This window comes from Cnephaeus nilssonii, assembly GCF_951640355.1.
Source record: "Cnephaeus nilssonii genome assembly, chromosome: 12".
In the NCBI taxonomy this organism is placed as follows: domain Eukaryota; kingdom Metazoa; phylum Chordata; class Mammalia; order Chiroptera; family Vespertilionidae; genus Cnephaeus; species Cnephaeus nilssonii.
This window is the reverse complement of record NC_137083.1, coordinates 53,412,229-53,428,061: the sequence shown is the minus strand read 5'-3', so window position 1 is coordinate 53,428,061 and position 15,833 is coordinate 53,412,229. Positions and strand designations below refer to the sequence as shown.

Here is a 15,833-nt window from a genome sequence, read left to right as displayed (position 1 = left end):
AGCCACATAATGCTAGTAGCTACTGTACAGGATGGCACGGGTCTAGACCATCTTGCTTCTTGGGCATAAAACTGGTCTCCCATCTGAACTATAATCCTCAAAGACATCTGACAAGGCCCCAGTAGTAAGGCCTGGTGATTCTTCTTTCCTCGAAAGGGTTCACGTTAGCCACTGAACCATCATTTTACACATGGCTCAAGGGGCTACCCTGCTTCTTACGTTTGGTGTTTCTTCCAAGACCCCAGCCCACTATGCATCTTCCTTGTGAGACATAAGGAAAGCTTTCTGAATGGCACTGAGGTCAGACCACAGCATGCTTGAGCAGGGAACAGCATGAGGCCCCACTCCCCAAAGTCCTTCCCAGAGCGGCTGCTCAGGGTCTGGCTGGGCACAGGGAGGGAGATGGAGAGATGAGAAGAGTGTGAGGCTTGGCTCTCTACTTTCTAGCCATGTGACCTTGAACACGTCTGAACCTTCATTTCTTCATTTGCAAAGTGAGCCACTACCACCTCTTCTGCAGGGTTCCTGGGAGAATAAATGGGAACTATTTGCCCAGGAAAGGGGGGACGAGCACCAGTGCTGCAGGGCCCAGTGCCGAGTCCTGGAGAGGCAGCTCTGCTGGGTCCTCCGGGTCCCGCTGGGAGGCTGCATTGCTCACTCCTGGCTCAGCTGTCTGAGGCCTCGGCCGAATTCCCATAACCCTGCTTCAGGCCTGGTCCCAAGGATGTTTTCCTGTGGATGTGTTTAACTGTGACAAATATTTTAATCTCCTCTATCTCAGGTACCACTGCAGCTAGAATCTAAATCTGCCCTAGGTCCAAAAGATGGTGTCTACATCAAGATTGTCTCCCGCTGACACAATTACAACAGCACCTTCTAATTCAAAGAAAACGCTTGTGGAAATTCGGATTTGGGGGAAACGTCACCTAAGTAATCTAAAGGGTGCCTGGCATACCAGAATAAAAGAGGTCATTTCCGTAACATTTCCTAAATGTTTAATAAACGTTTGTTTGTTACACTTTGTTTTGTCTGCCATTGGTGTTTGAACCACAGATCCCCATCTCTCAATAAGGAAATGCTGATAAGTGAAACCGTAGCTTTGACAAAACGACTGAGAACTTGGGGTTTTGTCCTGGCCTCAGGATGGAAGGAATCCACACAGGGACACTGCGCTGAGCTGTCCTGATGGTACCAGCTCACAGGCCTTTTCAGCTTCTGGTACTTTGCAGTATTTGACTGAGGCAATGACATTCAGAAGTTCAACTTCAAAGGTGGTTCAAAAGCTTTATTATGCTTTGATATTTCTAGGTAGGGTAATACTGACTTCGTAAGTTTCAATGTACAGAAAAGTGATGGAGGCTAAAGTGTACTTTTTAAGAGCATCATCATCTTTTCTTAATTTTGATCGAGAAATTAAAATACAGAGGTGAATTTTAGTAAAGCAGTTATTGTATTGCTAAGAAGTTTAAATTCAACAAAGAACTTGCAAATTGAATCCAAGATCTCCCACCAGCAGCCATGATCTTGCCACCTCCCTGAGCCTCGGTTTCCTCATCTGTAAAGCAAGGAGGCTGGCCTAGATCAAAGACCTTTTCCTCTATCTGACCTGTGAGCAGCTTTAAGGGGCTAAATGCCGTATAGATAATAGGAATTTGTGAGCATGGATGGGATACCCAGATGCCGACCCACCTTTAGAAAGCTCAGGCTTTTCATGTGAGCTGGCAGAATAGGTTGCCACATATCCGTGGCTGGAAATGCTGCCTCTACTGTGAAGTCTTTCCCCTCCAGCCCAGAGCTCCCCATGCTTCACCAAAGGGCTCCCCTGGAAGTTTCCGAGAGGAAGGCAGCCTTGTTTCCCAGCACTGCCCCAGCCCTGGTTGTTGCCCGTCCTCTAGGAGGTCCTGCCAGCCCATCACAGCCCTCTCACACACTTGCTGCCCACCACCTGCTCATCTCTGGAATCCAGCCCCTTTGAGATGCCCAGCCCAGGGCTCAGACTCACTGGGAAAAACCATCCATTCCCATTCCTGGTGATCCATCGGCTCCCCTGATGGCCCCGTTTGTCTCCCCCGTCCCTGACCCCCTATGGCCATCACAGAACCTCATCCTGCAGAAGGGCCCAGCTGAGCACCTGGCTCCCTAGTTGAGGTGCACGTCCACACCTAACACCCAAGACCATCAACTCTTGTTTTCTTCCCTCCCCTTCTCCATCCAGGTGGTCACAATCTCCAGACACAGCAGTCAGGCTTCCTAATGGGCGAGAATCGCTGGACTCACACACCCCCGGGCTCTGTTTCAAGCCCACTGTTCACGCCCAGCACCAGCTAACACAGGGCAGGAAATGGCACTGACAGGTCCTCCACAAAGCCCTCCAGCTGCATCCCAGCTGGACCTCCTGACGATGTCTTGGCTATCACACACACACTTGCCCTGGATCCCACTACCTCTTTGCATTAACATTCTGAGTCGTGGTCATTTTTACTTCTTCTCATCACAGTGCCCACTCCCTCCTGTGCCCACACAGGAGGAACAGCTTTCCCCATGCCCACCCTACAACCTAGCCTCATGGACCCCATTCCTCTTGAATTTCCAATCCATGTAGTTGCTTTTCCTGACTTGCTTTCTCAAAGGTCAGCCAATCCATGTTGTCTGCAGTCTTCATAGCTCACTTGACCTTTCTGGAGCATTTGATACTCTCCCATCCCAGGTTCCTCTTGCCATCCTTCCCACTAAAATTCCCAAAAAAGACCATTCCTGCTTCCCACTCCTCGGCTCCCAGCAACCAGATGGTTAAAAAGCATAAGATCAGTTTATCTACATTTAAGACTTAATAGGCAGCCCTGGCCAAGTAGCTCAGTTGGTTAGAGCAGTGGTCGGCAAACTGCGGCTCGCGAGCCACATGCGGCTCTTTGGCCCCTTGAATGTGGATCTTCCACAAAATACCACGTGCGGGCGCGCACGTACAGTGCGATTGAAACTTCGTGGCCCATGCGCAGAAGTTGGTTTTCGGCTCTCAAAAGACATTTCAATCGTTGTACTGTTGATATTTGGCTCTGTTGACTAATGAGTTTGCCTACCACTGGGTTAGAACAACATCCCGATACACCAAGGTTGCAGGCTCAATCCCCAATCAGGGCACATGCAAAAAGCAACCAATGCCCGGCCGGCATAGCACAGTGGTTGAGCATCGGTCTATGAACCAGGAGGTCACAGTTTGATTTCAGGGCCCATGCCTGGGTTGTGGGCTCGATCCCCAGTTGGGGGTGTGCAGGAGGCAGCCGATCAATGATTCTTTTTCATCAATGATGTTTGTATCTCCCTCTCCCTTCCTCTCTGAAATCAATAAAAATGTTTACAATTTTAAAAAGCATAAGGGGGGAATAAGGACACATATGTAACACCGTAATCAATAAAGAAATTTAAAAAAACAACAAATAACCAATGATTGCATAAATAAATGGGACAGATTTTTTTCTCTTCCTTCAACCCCTCTAAAATCAATATATAAATATTTCTTAAAAGACTTAGCAGGCAAGCACCTGTTTAATGATTCTCTGACACCCCTCGGGCCCCCCACCTACATGGTAGGAGGACTAGTGACCTAATCAAACAGCAATAAATGAAATTTCAAGATTAGTCAGGATGTGGGGGAAATATTTGGGAGGCTCTGAAAATCATAACATCTACACCTAGGTCCTGCTGGTGAAAAAGGTAGTATTGCCGTTGCTTCTTCATTTTTCTGGTCATTTAACTGTTCTCCTCTGGCCTGATTAGCTGACCTGTGTCAAGTTCCAGATCACTCTCTACCCCTGTTCCAAGGATGGAAAAATAGCTTGGATCTGACAAACCAGCTGAATTGGAGGCATCGTGTGGAGAGTGAACATATTGTATTAGGAAGGTGACGGGAAGAAGAGTGCAGCTAAGGAGAGGACTGTGGCTGTAGACTGAACCTGGGAGGCCAATGGGTACAGCACCCAGGAAGGGGCAGACAGCCTCAGATCAGGGAGCCTTCCTGCCAGCCCCTCTGCCTCTGGACAAGAGCCAGCCAGTGTCTAGCAGAGACGCCACAACCTGCTGTGTGTGGAAGACACACAAAGGACACCCACCCCTCCATGTCCACAACATATAGTGATTCTAGGTTTTGTGGAGCTTGGAACTTGTATGAGTTGGGAAAAGAAAAAAAAAAAGTAACTCTTGCAAATTTAACCAAAGTGTATGACTATGTGACCCTATCGCTGGGCCCCTCCTAGGGCTGTGGAAGAAGCTTCTTCAGCTTCATGATAAACTACACATAGCACCCCCGAAGCCAATAACAGGGGCTCTGTTATATTCCAACACCCAGAAAACCTCCTGTACCCAGCAGGAACTCAATACACGATGTTGAAGAATGGACTTCAGTCGTCACCCACTTGAGATAAATATTATTTTATTTCCACATTGTAACATTTGTAGCACAGGTATTCAAATCTCATAAAGATATAAAACCCATATTCAGAGGACATCCAGTACGCTTAGAAGATGCTGGGACAAGCATGCATGAGCTAGGCCCATGACAAAGGGAAACCGGCAGGGACGGAATGACACCCACAGTAGCCATGTGTCTGACAATGTGATCTATGGACCAATTCCAAGGCCAGAGCCCAGGAGAAGCAGCAGAAGAGCTGCCTGGATTAGAACCAGAGCAACAGACACAATGACTGCACCTCCCTGGTCCACAAGACAGGTTTTCTGTACACAGGCTGAAAAAGTCAAATGATGCCACCAAGACCCTGAAAAACCAAATCACTAGAGATAGAGAGAAATTATTAAAAATTAAAACCAATCCATAAAATGGTTAACTAGAAACTCTGTGCCTGGGGCCAATCAGTAGCAAAGTTAACAAAAATAGTAAAACGTACAATTTACCCTAGTAAAAATCTCACCTACAATCATTATTGGTTAGCCCATATCAAGCTCAAAAATTACTTAAAACCAAAAACTACCATCAGCAAGAGATTAAGAACGTAACTTCATTGAGAAGTCAATGTTAAACAGTTCATTAAAGTTTTTTTGTTATAAAAAAAAACAACTTTCCCAAATAGCTATTTCAAGGAAGACAAGCCTGAGAGACATGAAAGACATCCTCGTGCTCACTGCCGGATACCAAAAAAGGATGCCAGGTTGAACAGGGTGGAGGCCCCGGCCAGAGGCTTGCTGGAGGTGTACTGGATGATGTACTCTGGATAGACCTGGTGCTTCTCAAAGATCACGAAGATAGAAGGGTCTGACATGCTGTTCACACAGCTGTCGTAGAAAACGTTGCCCTGGTTCTCCTTGGCTGGGGGGCGGACTAAGGAGGCATCGCCTCGGGTGAACTCACCCACCAGCACCCGAGCCAGGAACATTGTGTAGCAGTTCGAATCGGATTTGCTGTAGTGGTGGGAATATGCAGCATCTCGGGCAAAGTAGCTCCCTGCAAAAACACGCACAGGCTTAACTGGGCACTGGGAGGACAGCTGCAGCCGGGCAGGAGGGGCTCTAGCATCCTATCAACCAAGCAATGCCAATGGCCTCGGCTCCTCTGTCATATCTTCCTCCTGTCCTCCCTCCATCCTTCCTCTTTCTCTAGCCTTCCCCAAGAAGGGCATCAGAGGGGACACCAAACTGAGACAGAAAACTCCTTTCACATTCTGAATATGTCAGTCAAATCACACGGCTCTCTGGGTGGGCATAACACTACTTAACCCCCAAACCTGTTTCCTCAGCTATAAAATGGGGCTGTCATGGCCAACTTAGTAAGGTTGGTGTGGAAAGTGACCAAGATCCCATACATGGAACCACACCGGCAGCCCAATGCATACAACTATGAACCCTGTTTAATGGGAACCTGAGTTGGAAGCTGCCACTTATATATTTGGATTTAAAACCTTCCACTGGCTCTCGTCCATCCTGACACCATAGTCATCACGTTGGACTAAGGCTAAGTTATGGACAACTGATGGAACTGGGACAGGGACTGTTGATTATACTATCACATCACTATGAATTTTTTTCAATTTAGTAACCATGTGATGACAGAAGAGATGTCCTTTTTCTTAGGAGGTGTTAAAGGGTGAAGAGGTATGATATATGTCACATACTTACAAATGGATCAGGAAAAAATGGGGGGGGGTGATAAAGCCAACATGGCAAAATATTAAAACAGGTGAATATAGGTAAATGTATTCAGGACTTTAAAAAATATTATTCTTGCAACTTTCCTTGAAACTATGTCCAAATAAAGTTTAAAAATAACCGAGACAGCCGAAACCGGTTTGGCTCAGTGGATAGAGCGTCGGCCTGCGGACTGAAGGGTCCCAGGTTCGATTCCGGTCAAGGGCATGTACCTTGGTTGCGGGCACATCCCCAGTAGGGGGTGTGCAGGAGGCAGCTGATCGATGTTTCTCTCTCATCGATGTTTCTAACTCTCTATCCCTCTCCCTTCCTCTCTCTAAAAAATCAATAAAATAAAAATAAAAAAAATAACCGAGACAGAAAAACACTCAGATAACTCACTAAATAGCTAGAATGGCATATTTACATGCATGTATCTGAGGTGTTCAGATTTCTATTCTTACAAAATAGCGCAGGTACAGGGTTGGTTGGGTAGGCACCCCCTTTCCTCTCCTGACTTGTGCTCAGCATCTCCCGAGAACTCCACTCAACAGGGACATAGGTCCATCTCTTAAGGAAGCAAAACCCCAGCCTAAGCAGGACTGCCCATGCTAACCCTTGGGTCAGCTCCTGGTTGCACACAAAGGAGAGGAAGGGAGCCAACAGCTGGGCATCCCCACAGATGGCAAAGCCATTCCTCACTGAGTATGAACTGGCTTATCAGCTTACACTGCTCCCCCACACCCCCCCCCCCACCACACACACACACACACACACACACCCCAATTGATTTAAAACTGTTTCCTGAGCCAGTGCAGCGAGGCCTGATTATGCTGGTGCAAGCTGCCCTCACCCTTACCTTTGCCATAGGAAGTGCCATGAAGACCACAGACCCTCCAATCAAAATTCTGCTGGCAAATTGCATCAACCAAACCAGTGCTGGTGCCATGGAACAGCTGCCTCTCATCCACCGCCTTCCCTCCATTTCTCTTCTGCATTTGCCCTTTTTGCCTAGAATCACAGGAGAGAAATGTGTGCTGGAGAGACAGCACTTACCACCAAATACATGCCACCTGACCCAAGAAAACACATTTTATCAGAAGTGTCATGAGGCCAGGAGATATGGATCCAAGTCCATGATACTCCAGCCATGGGCCAGAGAGGGAAAGGTAGAACATAGGACCTGAAAAGCAGAGGGAAGCCTTTCCCTCCACAGCCTTAGGCCTCCAGCAGCAAACTGAACTCCCAAAGCAGACCAGCCTTGGGAAGACAGGCGTGCTTCGTGCCTACCCTTTGCTTCCTTGTGGAGCTTAGCAGGGGGAGCCTGAGACAGCTGATCATTGGGGGGGGGGGGGGGGGTCATCCGTGTCCTCTCTCCCATAAGTTCCCAGCGCCATGAGGCTTGATTTTATCACTGGGCCCAGAGCACAGATGAGACTGCTCCAACCTTTTGTGGGGACGGGTCAGCAGAACCCCAGGCCTGCCATGGTGACCTGCTGTGATTCTCCTCTCCAGCTCACGTGGACAACTGCCCAAGAACATGCTGGTCCTCAGGCAAAAAAATAAGGCTCCTACTCTCTGGCTGTCAGGACAATAGCTTTATGTTCTCCAGAGTATAGGTGGATTATACTGGACCATCCTGTCGATCTTCGGGGAGGCAGAATACAAGTGCTGACTTTGTCACTACAAAGCCTCGGTCCCCTCGTCTCTCTGAGGGGACATGCAGCACTAAGCTATAAAAATGATGAGATAGATAAAAAATCAGGAAGACAGTTCCCTATTCCAGCAGCACTGGGCAAGCAGTGGCTGCCATCTGGAACTGTCCCTAAAGTCCATTTGGTAAGCAGCTAGCCTACTGTGTAACAGTGTGAGGGGACAGAGTCATCAGCCTGCTGAGAGCAAGCCCTTGACGTACCACTGGTAGACTTCCCAGAGAGCCAGGTTCTGGACTCGCTCGATCTTCTGAACATAGTAGTAAGGCAGTGTATTGTTAAACAGATTGCAAACCTTCTGATATTCTTCTGAGAAAGAACTGAGGGTGATCCGCTGCAAGGGGCAAAGATTTTTATGATGTTATCATCTAAGTATAAAGTACAGATCAATCTCTTCCCAAAGCTACGCCTAAAATGCCAGAACTGCAGAAGCAAGCCCCAAAGGAGATTACTACTCCCCTTTGCCCCGAGAGGCAGTCTCTCCAGGTATAGAATCTGTGCAATTTGTGTTCACAGTGAAACCTGCCCGAAGGACAGGTATGATGCTTATATCAGCACCATCCTAGGTATTCCCAGGATGTGCCTGCTCTTCTGACCCCACACAAGGCAGACTACATAGTCTACAAGCCCAAAGTGTTGGTGTCAATAAATGTGAAAGGCTTACATTTGGTGGAGAGGGGCAAACGCTGTCATGGGCAGCAGCACTGTGTGAACGTCCCACACCACAAGCACTGACAGAAAGGCCAAGCTGGTAGACGGGCACATAGCAACTCAGGAGCATGGCCACTGTATCCCTCCCAGCTGAGCCCAACTCTCCCTTAGCCTCTTGTTCTGGGAAACAGCACTTTTGATGGGCCAGGAGAGGCCCCTGACCAAGAACAACCGACTGTCACACAGAGTGACAATGCTCAAATTCCTGCACTTGCAGCCTGGACCATATAATCAGCCTCCCTGTTCCCAGCGCCATGAGGTTTGATTCAGTGATAGACCATATGAGGATCACTGGGGAGTCCCTTTATACCATCCTCTTCTTCTACCCCATGTACAGCCTTATAACAGCCACCTCACCATCACCCCCAAAGACCCTACATGTCAGGACTTGGCATGCATGTCCATGGGCCTCCTGCAACCCAAATCCTGATTCTGGTTTCCCTGTTCCAATCTCAAGGGAGCTGCTAAACTCCTCTTCCTCAAGTATGGAAACCAGCCCTGCTCCTTCCAGACCAGAGGTCCTCATGGGTTCCCATACTTGTCATGGCCTCTGCTTGAACCCATGATCAAGGCTTTGCACAGCCCAGCCCTGACCTCTCTCCTGCTTCCCATGTCTATTCACACCCTCCATCCAAGATATACCTGACACCCCATGTCCTGACTTGGGCTGCTTCACGTGCAGTTCCCATCACCCTGAATGTTCTCTTACCTCCACCTGTGCAAGCACCAGCCATCGTTTGGAAGTGGAGCCTACTCTAATCCCCTCAATATGGTTGCCTTGTCCTCTGACATCTGAGTGCTGCTGTCAACTCACCCTGCCTGTCACTGGTCTTGCCTGTTCCACTGGTGTCTGTGTGAGCTTTGTTAGCTCAACAAGATGAGTCCTTCCAAGGCAGTAACAATCAGTTGTAAAAGCTGTCTGCAACATGCTTGGCACGAAGTCAGCCATCAGAGGCCAGTCTGAGTACCCCACATAGATGGGGCAGATCTTGGCCTGAGTACTCTACTGAATTCAGCGCAATACCCAAAATCTGACAAGCCTTAAAGGAGCTGCTGAATTGAGTGTTCCTTCTCTTGTCTTCTATTATCTAGCACCTTCCAACAGAAATTTCCCTTCTAGATGTCGCTTGTCATAGTCAGTGGTTTCTTTTCCTTTTCTTGCTTAGTATAACTAATATATATTGGCTGAGCCCAGCCCCTATTTCTACCCTTTCTAGAAATTTACCAGCTCACTGTCCTCCATCCACAATACATCCTCTCCCCTCAGGACCACAGCCATCTCCTGCGTGGTCTCTAGCCTTAAAATCCCCAAAACCTGAAAAAAATAACCCCACATATACCTCTTCTGTCCTCCCTCATGAGCCCTGGCCTCACAGCTTCTTCAGCACATCACTTATACTCACTGATCTCAAAGAACACTCTCCTCCCCAGTCCAAGGCAACACGAGTCCCATACCTTAAAGCCGGGGTCCGGCAGGGCTGAGGGGTCCCAATGGTCTGGGATGCTCTTTGGGCCTTGAAACTTGACATTGCTACAAAATGTAAACAAAAACACTAAGACATTTGGTTTGCAGACATTAACAGACTATCACACATGGGTGGCCTCCACTAGCCAATACCACCTGTCTCGAGTATCAGCATCTCATTTTTTAAAAGTAGGGAGGAAAGGAAGCACATAAGCATACTACCCATCTTGTGAGAGCACTTTCCTCTTTGCCTAAGTGGCCCAAACTGAAACAATGAGGATACTCACCTGTATCTCAACTCCTGTACATAGGGAGAGAGAATATAATTAAAGAAGCACAGACAGACCCTTATCCATGATTTTTAAATTCAAAGAGCTCTGAAAATTGTATTAAAGAGCTCTGAATTATTATTGCAAACTAGAGGCCCAGTGCACGAAACTTGTGCACTGGTAGTGTCCCTAGTATCTGGCGGCAGCCAGCAGAGTACTCCTTCCCTTCCCCTGGCCGGCCCTGCCGCCTGACCGAACTCCCAGAAGGACTCCAGTCTAGGAGATAATTTGCATACTATACTTTTATTATATACCATAGCCTCGAGAGGTGTATTTGGCATATTCTAATATATAAAAACTCTGGTTCCGTCATGACCAGAGGCTTGGCCAACCGGAAGTCAGTCCAGGGCAACCCAGCACTGACTGCTACGGCAGCAGGCACAGTGACCCAGCACTAACTGCCGAGGGGGCTGCAAATCAGGCCTGGAAAGAGGCCTGAAGAGAGAAGCAGGGTCTGATCCATAGCCTCTGTGGCAGCTGTTGATCAGCACTTGCCTCTCTCTTTCTCTCCGGGCCTGGCCAGCAGCCATGCCTCCATTTCTCTCCAAGCCTTCACCGGGGCTGCTGATCAGCCCCACCTTTCTGATCAGGCCTCGTTGATAGGCCCAGAGATGCTGACTGGCATAGAAACCAACCAATCAGAACCAAATCTGGGTCAACTGTGAGGAGCCAATGGCTGCCTAGGAGGTGGAGCTTTTGATGCTGACAGGCATAGAAACTGACCAATCAGAACCAAATCTGGGTGAACTGTGAGAAGCCAATGGCTGCCTAGGAGGTGGAGCTTTTGACGCTGATTGGTATAGAAACCGACCAATCAGAACCAAATTAGCCGGTAGAGGAGGGCACTTGGGGGCGAGATCAGGCCTGCAGGGGAGGGCAGTTGGGGGCGAGATCAAGCTGGCAGGGGAGGGCAGTTGGGGGTGACCAGGCCAGCAGGGGAGGGCAGTTAGGAGCGATTGGGCTGGCAGGGGAGCAGTTAGGTGTTAACCAGGCTGGTATAGGAGTGGTTGGGGGTGATCAGGCTGGCTGGCAGAAGTGGTTAGGGGCAATCAGGCAGGCAGGCAGGCAAGCGGTTAGGAGCCAGCATTCCCAGATGTGAGAGGGATGTCCAACTGCTGGTGTAGGCCTGATTCCAGGTCCCAGATTGGAGAGGGTGCAGGCTGAGCTGAGGGAAACACCCCCCCCCCCTAGTGTGCAAATTTCGTGCACTGGGCCTCTAGTAAAAACATAAAACTCATGTCAAAACAAATTTGGTAGTAGAAATTTGACTTGAACTGCCAGAGGCTGCTTGTGGTCTCTATATATCTTTCTTAAAGTGACTATACATTTTTTTTTACTCAGAAATATTAACTACAGGGTGTCACACAATACAAGCAGCACATGATCTTTCTAAAAATAAAAATTAAAAACAAACAAACACTGAGTTATAAAAGACATGTCCCAAGGGATTTAGGAACAAGGACTGGGAAACCAATTCAAAATCATTGTTAGTTTCAAAACGCTCTGTTCTTCCTACATTATATCTACACTCCATTTCTGCTGGTATGAGACCTTCATCCTAAACCTCAAATAACTCCCACAAATAATGTGCTTAGGAAAATAGCACAGTTTAAAATAACTAAGCAATGAGCAAGAATCAGCCAGAAAAAAGCCCACAACGAATTAAGTTGCTGAAATTATTTGACATAATACAAAATAACTATTCTTTCTATGTTTAAAAAAATAAAACACAAACTAAAAACATATGCAAGGCACATGAAACTATAATATGACCTGGAGGATCTGAAAAAAGAATCAAATACAACTTTTAGAAATATAAAATACAATCCTTGATAGTAATAGTGCAATTGACATTCTTACTAGCAGATCAGACCACCTGAAGAGAGAATGAATGAGCTGAATGATATGGGAAATAGGATTCTTCAGACTAGGGCCCAGAGCAATAACGGGATAGAAAATATTGGGAAGAAGCTGAGATGTGGAAAAGAGAGTAAAAAGGCCTGCATTTGGTCAGAATCCAACTGAAATCCAAAGAGAGGACAGAAAACAGGGTAAAGGCAATCTTCAAAGAGAACTAATGAGATTCACCAACTCACAGGTTTAAGAAGGCCAAAGTATCTCCAACAGGAAAATTAAAACACATTCTGAGACATGCTGTAATGAGAATCCATACACCAAGATAAACAGAAAATCTTAAAAGTAACCAAAGGGAAAAAAGAGTGATTCAGGCAAAGAAGTACCAGTTAAACTGGCAGTTGATTTCCCAAAAGCAGCAATGAAAACCAGAGGACAGTGGAATGACATCAATGTATATGCGATTTTATATGTATGCTATTTTGTTGTATTGACAACAAGCTTCAAAACTTCATATGTCAAATTTGCTGAAGGTGTTAAACATCATAGATATTTTTATGCTTAAAAATGTCAAATTTTGTGCCAAAAAAAGAGCATTTGCAGGATGTTTTAATTCATTATTTTGAAGAAAAGTGCTGCTGAAAGTTATCGTATACTTTGAAAAGCTTATGGTGAACATGCTCCATCTCAAGATACTTGTGAATGCTGGTTTAAATGCTTTAAAAGTGATGATTTCACTTTTGTGAAAAACGAAGAACGTCCAGGTCAACTGAAAAAGTTTGAAGACCCAACAATTACAAGCATTGAAGATGCGTGTCAAACTCAAAAACAACTTGCAGAAAGATTAAACATTGCTCAGCAAACAATTTCCAATCATTTTCAAGCAATGGGAAAGATTTTTTAAAAAACTTTTTAATATATTTTATTGATTTTTTACAGAGAGGAAGGGAGAGGTATAGAGAGTTAGAAACATCAATGAGAGAGAAACATCGATCAGCTGCCTCCTGCACACCCCCTACTGGGTATGTGCCCGCAACCAAGGTACATGTCCTTGACCAGAATCAAACCTGGGACCCTTCAGTCCAAAGGCCGACACTCTATCCACTGAGCCAAACCGGTTAGGGCTTTTTTCTTTCTTTTTTTAAAATACTTTTTAATAATTGTGAAAGATTTTAAAGGAAGGAAAATGGGTGCCACATCAACTGAACGAAAGACAAATGGAAAACCGAAAAGTCATCAGTAAAATGTTGCTTCAACGGCACAAAAGTCAGTCTTTTTTGCATTGAATTGTGACTGGTGATGAAAAAGTGGATTTATTTTGAGAATCCCAAACATACAAAATCATGGGTTGATCCAGGTCAATCATCAACATCGGCTGCAAGGCCAAATCACTTCAGAAAGAAGACAATGCTCTGTGTTTGGTGGGATCATGAAGGTGTGGTGTATTATGAGCTTCTAAAACCAGATGAAACCGTTAATACTGATCACTACTGACAACAAATAATCAATTTGAACCACACTTTGATTGTAAAACGACCAGAATTTTCCATAAGACATGGCAAAGTAATTTTGCTTCATGATGACGCACCATCACACACTGCAAAACCAGTTAAAGACACATTAAAAGATCTTGCCTGGGAAGTATTAACCCACCCGCTGTATTCACCAGACCTTGCTCCTTCAGATTGCCACTTGTTCTGATCGATGGCACACGCACTTTCTGAGCAGCACTTCAAAATGTATGAAGCAGTGGAAAATTGGGTCTCTGAATGGTTTGCCTCAAAACAAGAAAAGTTCTATTGGGATGGTATCCACAAATTATCTGAAAGATGGGGAAATGTGTAGCTAGCGATAGACATTACTTGGAATAAAGCACTTTTGATGTTTCTCTTGAAATTATTGTGTTTTCATTTATTACAAAATCCGCTATTATTAACCGATACACCTAATATAAGTCACCTAGCTGGCATGGCTCAGTGGTGGAGCATTGATCTATGAACCAGGAGGTCACGGTTCAATTCCCTGTCACGGTTCAATTCTATGCCCGGGTGTGGGCTCAATCCCCAGTGTGGGGCAGCCAATCAATGATTCTCTCTCATCATTGATGTTTCTCTCTCTCTCTCCTTTCCTCTCTAAAATCAATAAAGATATATTTAAAAAATAAATAAAATTTTTTAAAAAATAACATAAGTCAAGAGAAAAGTAAATGGAATCCTACCTAATAATAGAGTAATATGCAAATTGACCGTACCTTCGCTACACCCACAAGCCACGCCCACCAGGAAACCATCCTGCCAGAGGCTTTCCCGGCCTTGGGCACCAGCGGGGAGCCTGTGATGGATCGCAGGCATTGGGGGTCTGCTCCCTGTGGTGGATTGCAGGGAGCTGGGGTCCCCTGCCCAATGGGCGGTGTCTGCAATCACAGGGAGCTGGCGGTCCCCTTCCCAGGCCTAAAGCTTCTGGCCAGAGGCTTTAGGCCTGGGCAGGGCACAGCCGGTGATTGGTGTGAACTATAGAGGAAACACCTTTTCTGACTGCACATTGGCTAAGCTTCCTGTATGCCACTGGTAATGTTCTCAATAACTTGGGTAATAAGAATCCAAAAAGGTGATCTAGGGTTTTTCCACCACACTTCTGGAGAAAAAAACGAAGGTCCGCTGCTGGAGGGCTAAGAAATGTCATATCCTGCCGTAGCCAGTTTGACTCAGTGGATAATGCCTCGGCCTGCCCACAGCAGGGTCTGGGTTGATTCTGATCAAGGGCATGTACCTAGGTTGCAGGCTCCTCCCTGGCCGGGGCCCAGATCAGGGCTCATGCAGGAGGCAACCAATCAAAGTGTTCCTCTCACTTTGATGTTTCTCTCTGTCTTTCCCTTTCTCTTCCACATTCTCTAAAAGTCAATAGAAACATATCCTTAGAGGAAAAAAAAAAAGAAAGACATGCATATCCTATGAAAGACACATCTTGAAAATGCCTAAAGAAAGTTGTCATTTTTTCTTGGTGAAGGGACTGGGGTTGTGTTGATGAAAACACCTTGGTGGCTGTGGTGACTGGCAGTGGCTGCAGCAGCAAGGTGATGGGGCTGGTGCCTTCCTCTGACCAGCCCGGTTGCCTCCCACAAAGGGAGGCCAGACTTCAGCTTAGGCCCGCTTCCCATGGGGAGCGGGCCTAAGCCATCAGTAGGACATCCCCTGAGGGCTCCCAGTATGTGAGAGGGGGCATGTTGGGCTGAGGGACCCCCACACCCCCAGTGCACGAATTTCGTGCACTGGGCCCCTAGTCCTGTATAATAAAAGGCTAATATGCAAATCGACCCATGGCATAACGACCAGTCGCTATGATGTGCACTGACCACCAGGGGGCAGACGCTCAATGCAGGAGCTGCACCCTAATGGTCAGTGCACTCCCACAGGGCAAGCACCACTCAGCCAGAAGCCAGGCTCACAGCTGGTGAGTGCAGCAGTGGTGGCGGGAGATCGCGGCAGCGCTAACGATGTCCGACTGACAGCTTAGGCCTGCTCCCCGACTGTGAGAGGGCATCAGTCAGACATCCCCCAAGGGCTCCCGGACTGTGAGAGGGCACAAGCCAGGCTGAGGGACACCCCCCCCAAGTGCTCAAATTTCATGGAC

General features: G+C 46.9%; 2 protein-coding genes across 4 annotated transcripts in view; one reads left to right on the top strand and one right to left on the bottom strand.

The window, feature by feature from the left end:
- The window catches only part of TBXAS1 (thromboxane A synthase 1), a 155,050-nt gene extending 154,028 nt beyond the window's left edge, over positions 1-1,022 (top strand). For both annotated transcript variants that reach the window (XM_079785787.1, XM_079785786.1), the window contains one exon: positions 782-1,022. In XM_079785787.1, the coding sequence (XP_079641913.1) occupies positions 782-856 (75 nt within the window). In that variant the 3' untranslated portion in view covers positions 857-1,022. The remainder of the gene's footprint in view (positions 1-781) is intronic.
- A 3,408-nt stretch (positions 1,023-4,430) lies between these two features.
- Positions 4,431-15,833, bottom strand: part of PARP12 (poly(ADP-ribose) polymerase family member 12) — a 48,512-nt gene continuing 37,109 nt past the window's right edge. Inside the window, exons 9-12 of one of the 2 annotated variants that reach the window (XM_079785785.1) lie at positions 10,011-10,086; positions 8,048-8,178; positions 6,992-7,143; positions 4,431-5,452 (exon numbers count right to left, since the gene is read on the bottom strand). In XM_079785785.1, the coding sequence (XP_079641911.1) occupies positions 5,130-5,452; positions 6,992-7,143; positions 8,048-8,178; positions 10,011-10,086 (682 nt within the window). In that variant the 3' untranslated portion in view covers positions 4,431-5,129. The remainder of the gene's footprint in view (positions 5,453-6,991; positions 7,144-8,047; positions 8,179-10,010; positions 10,087-15,833) is intronic. The other variant, XM_079785784.1, reaches the window with a different exon arrangement.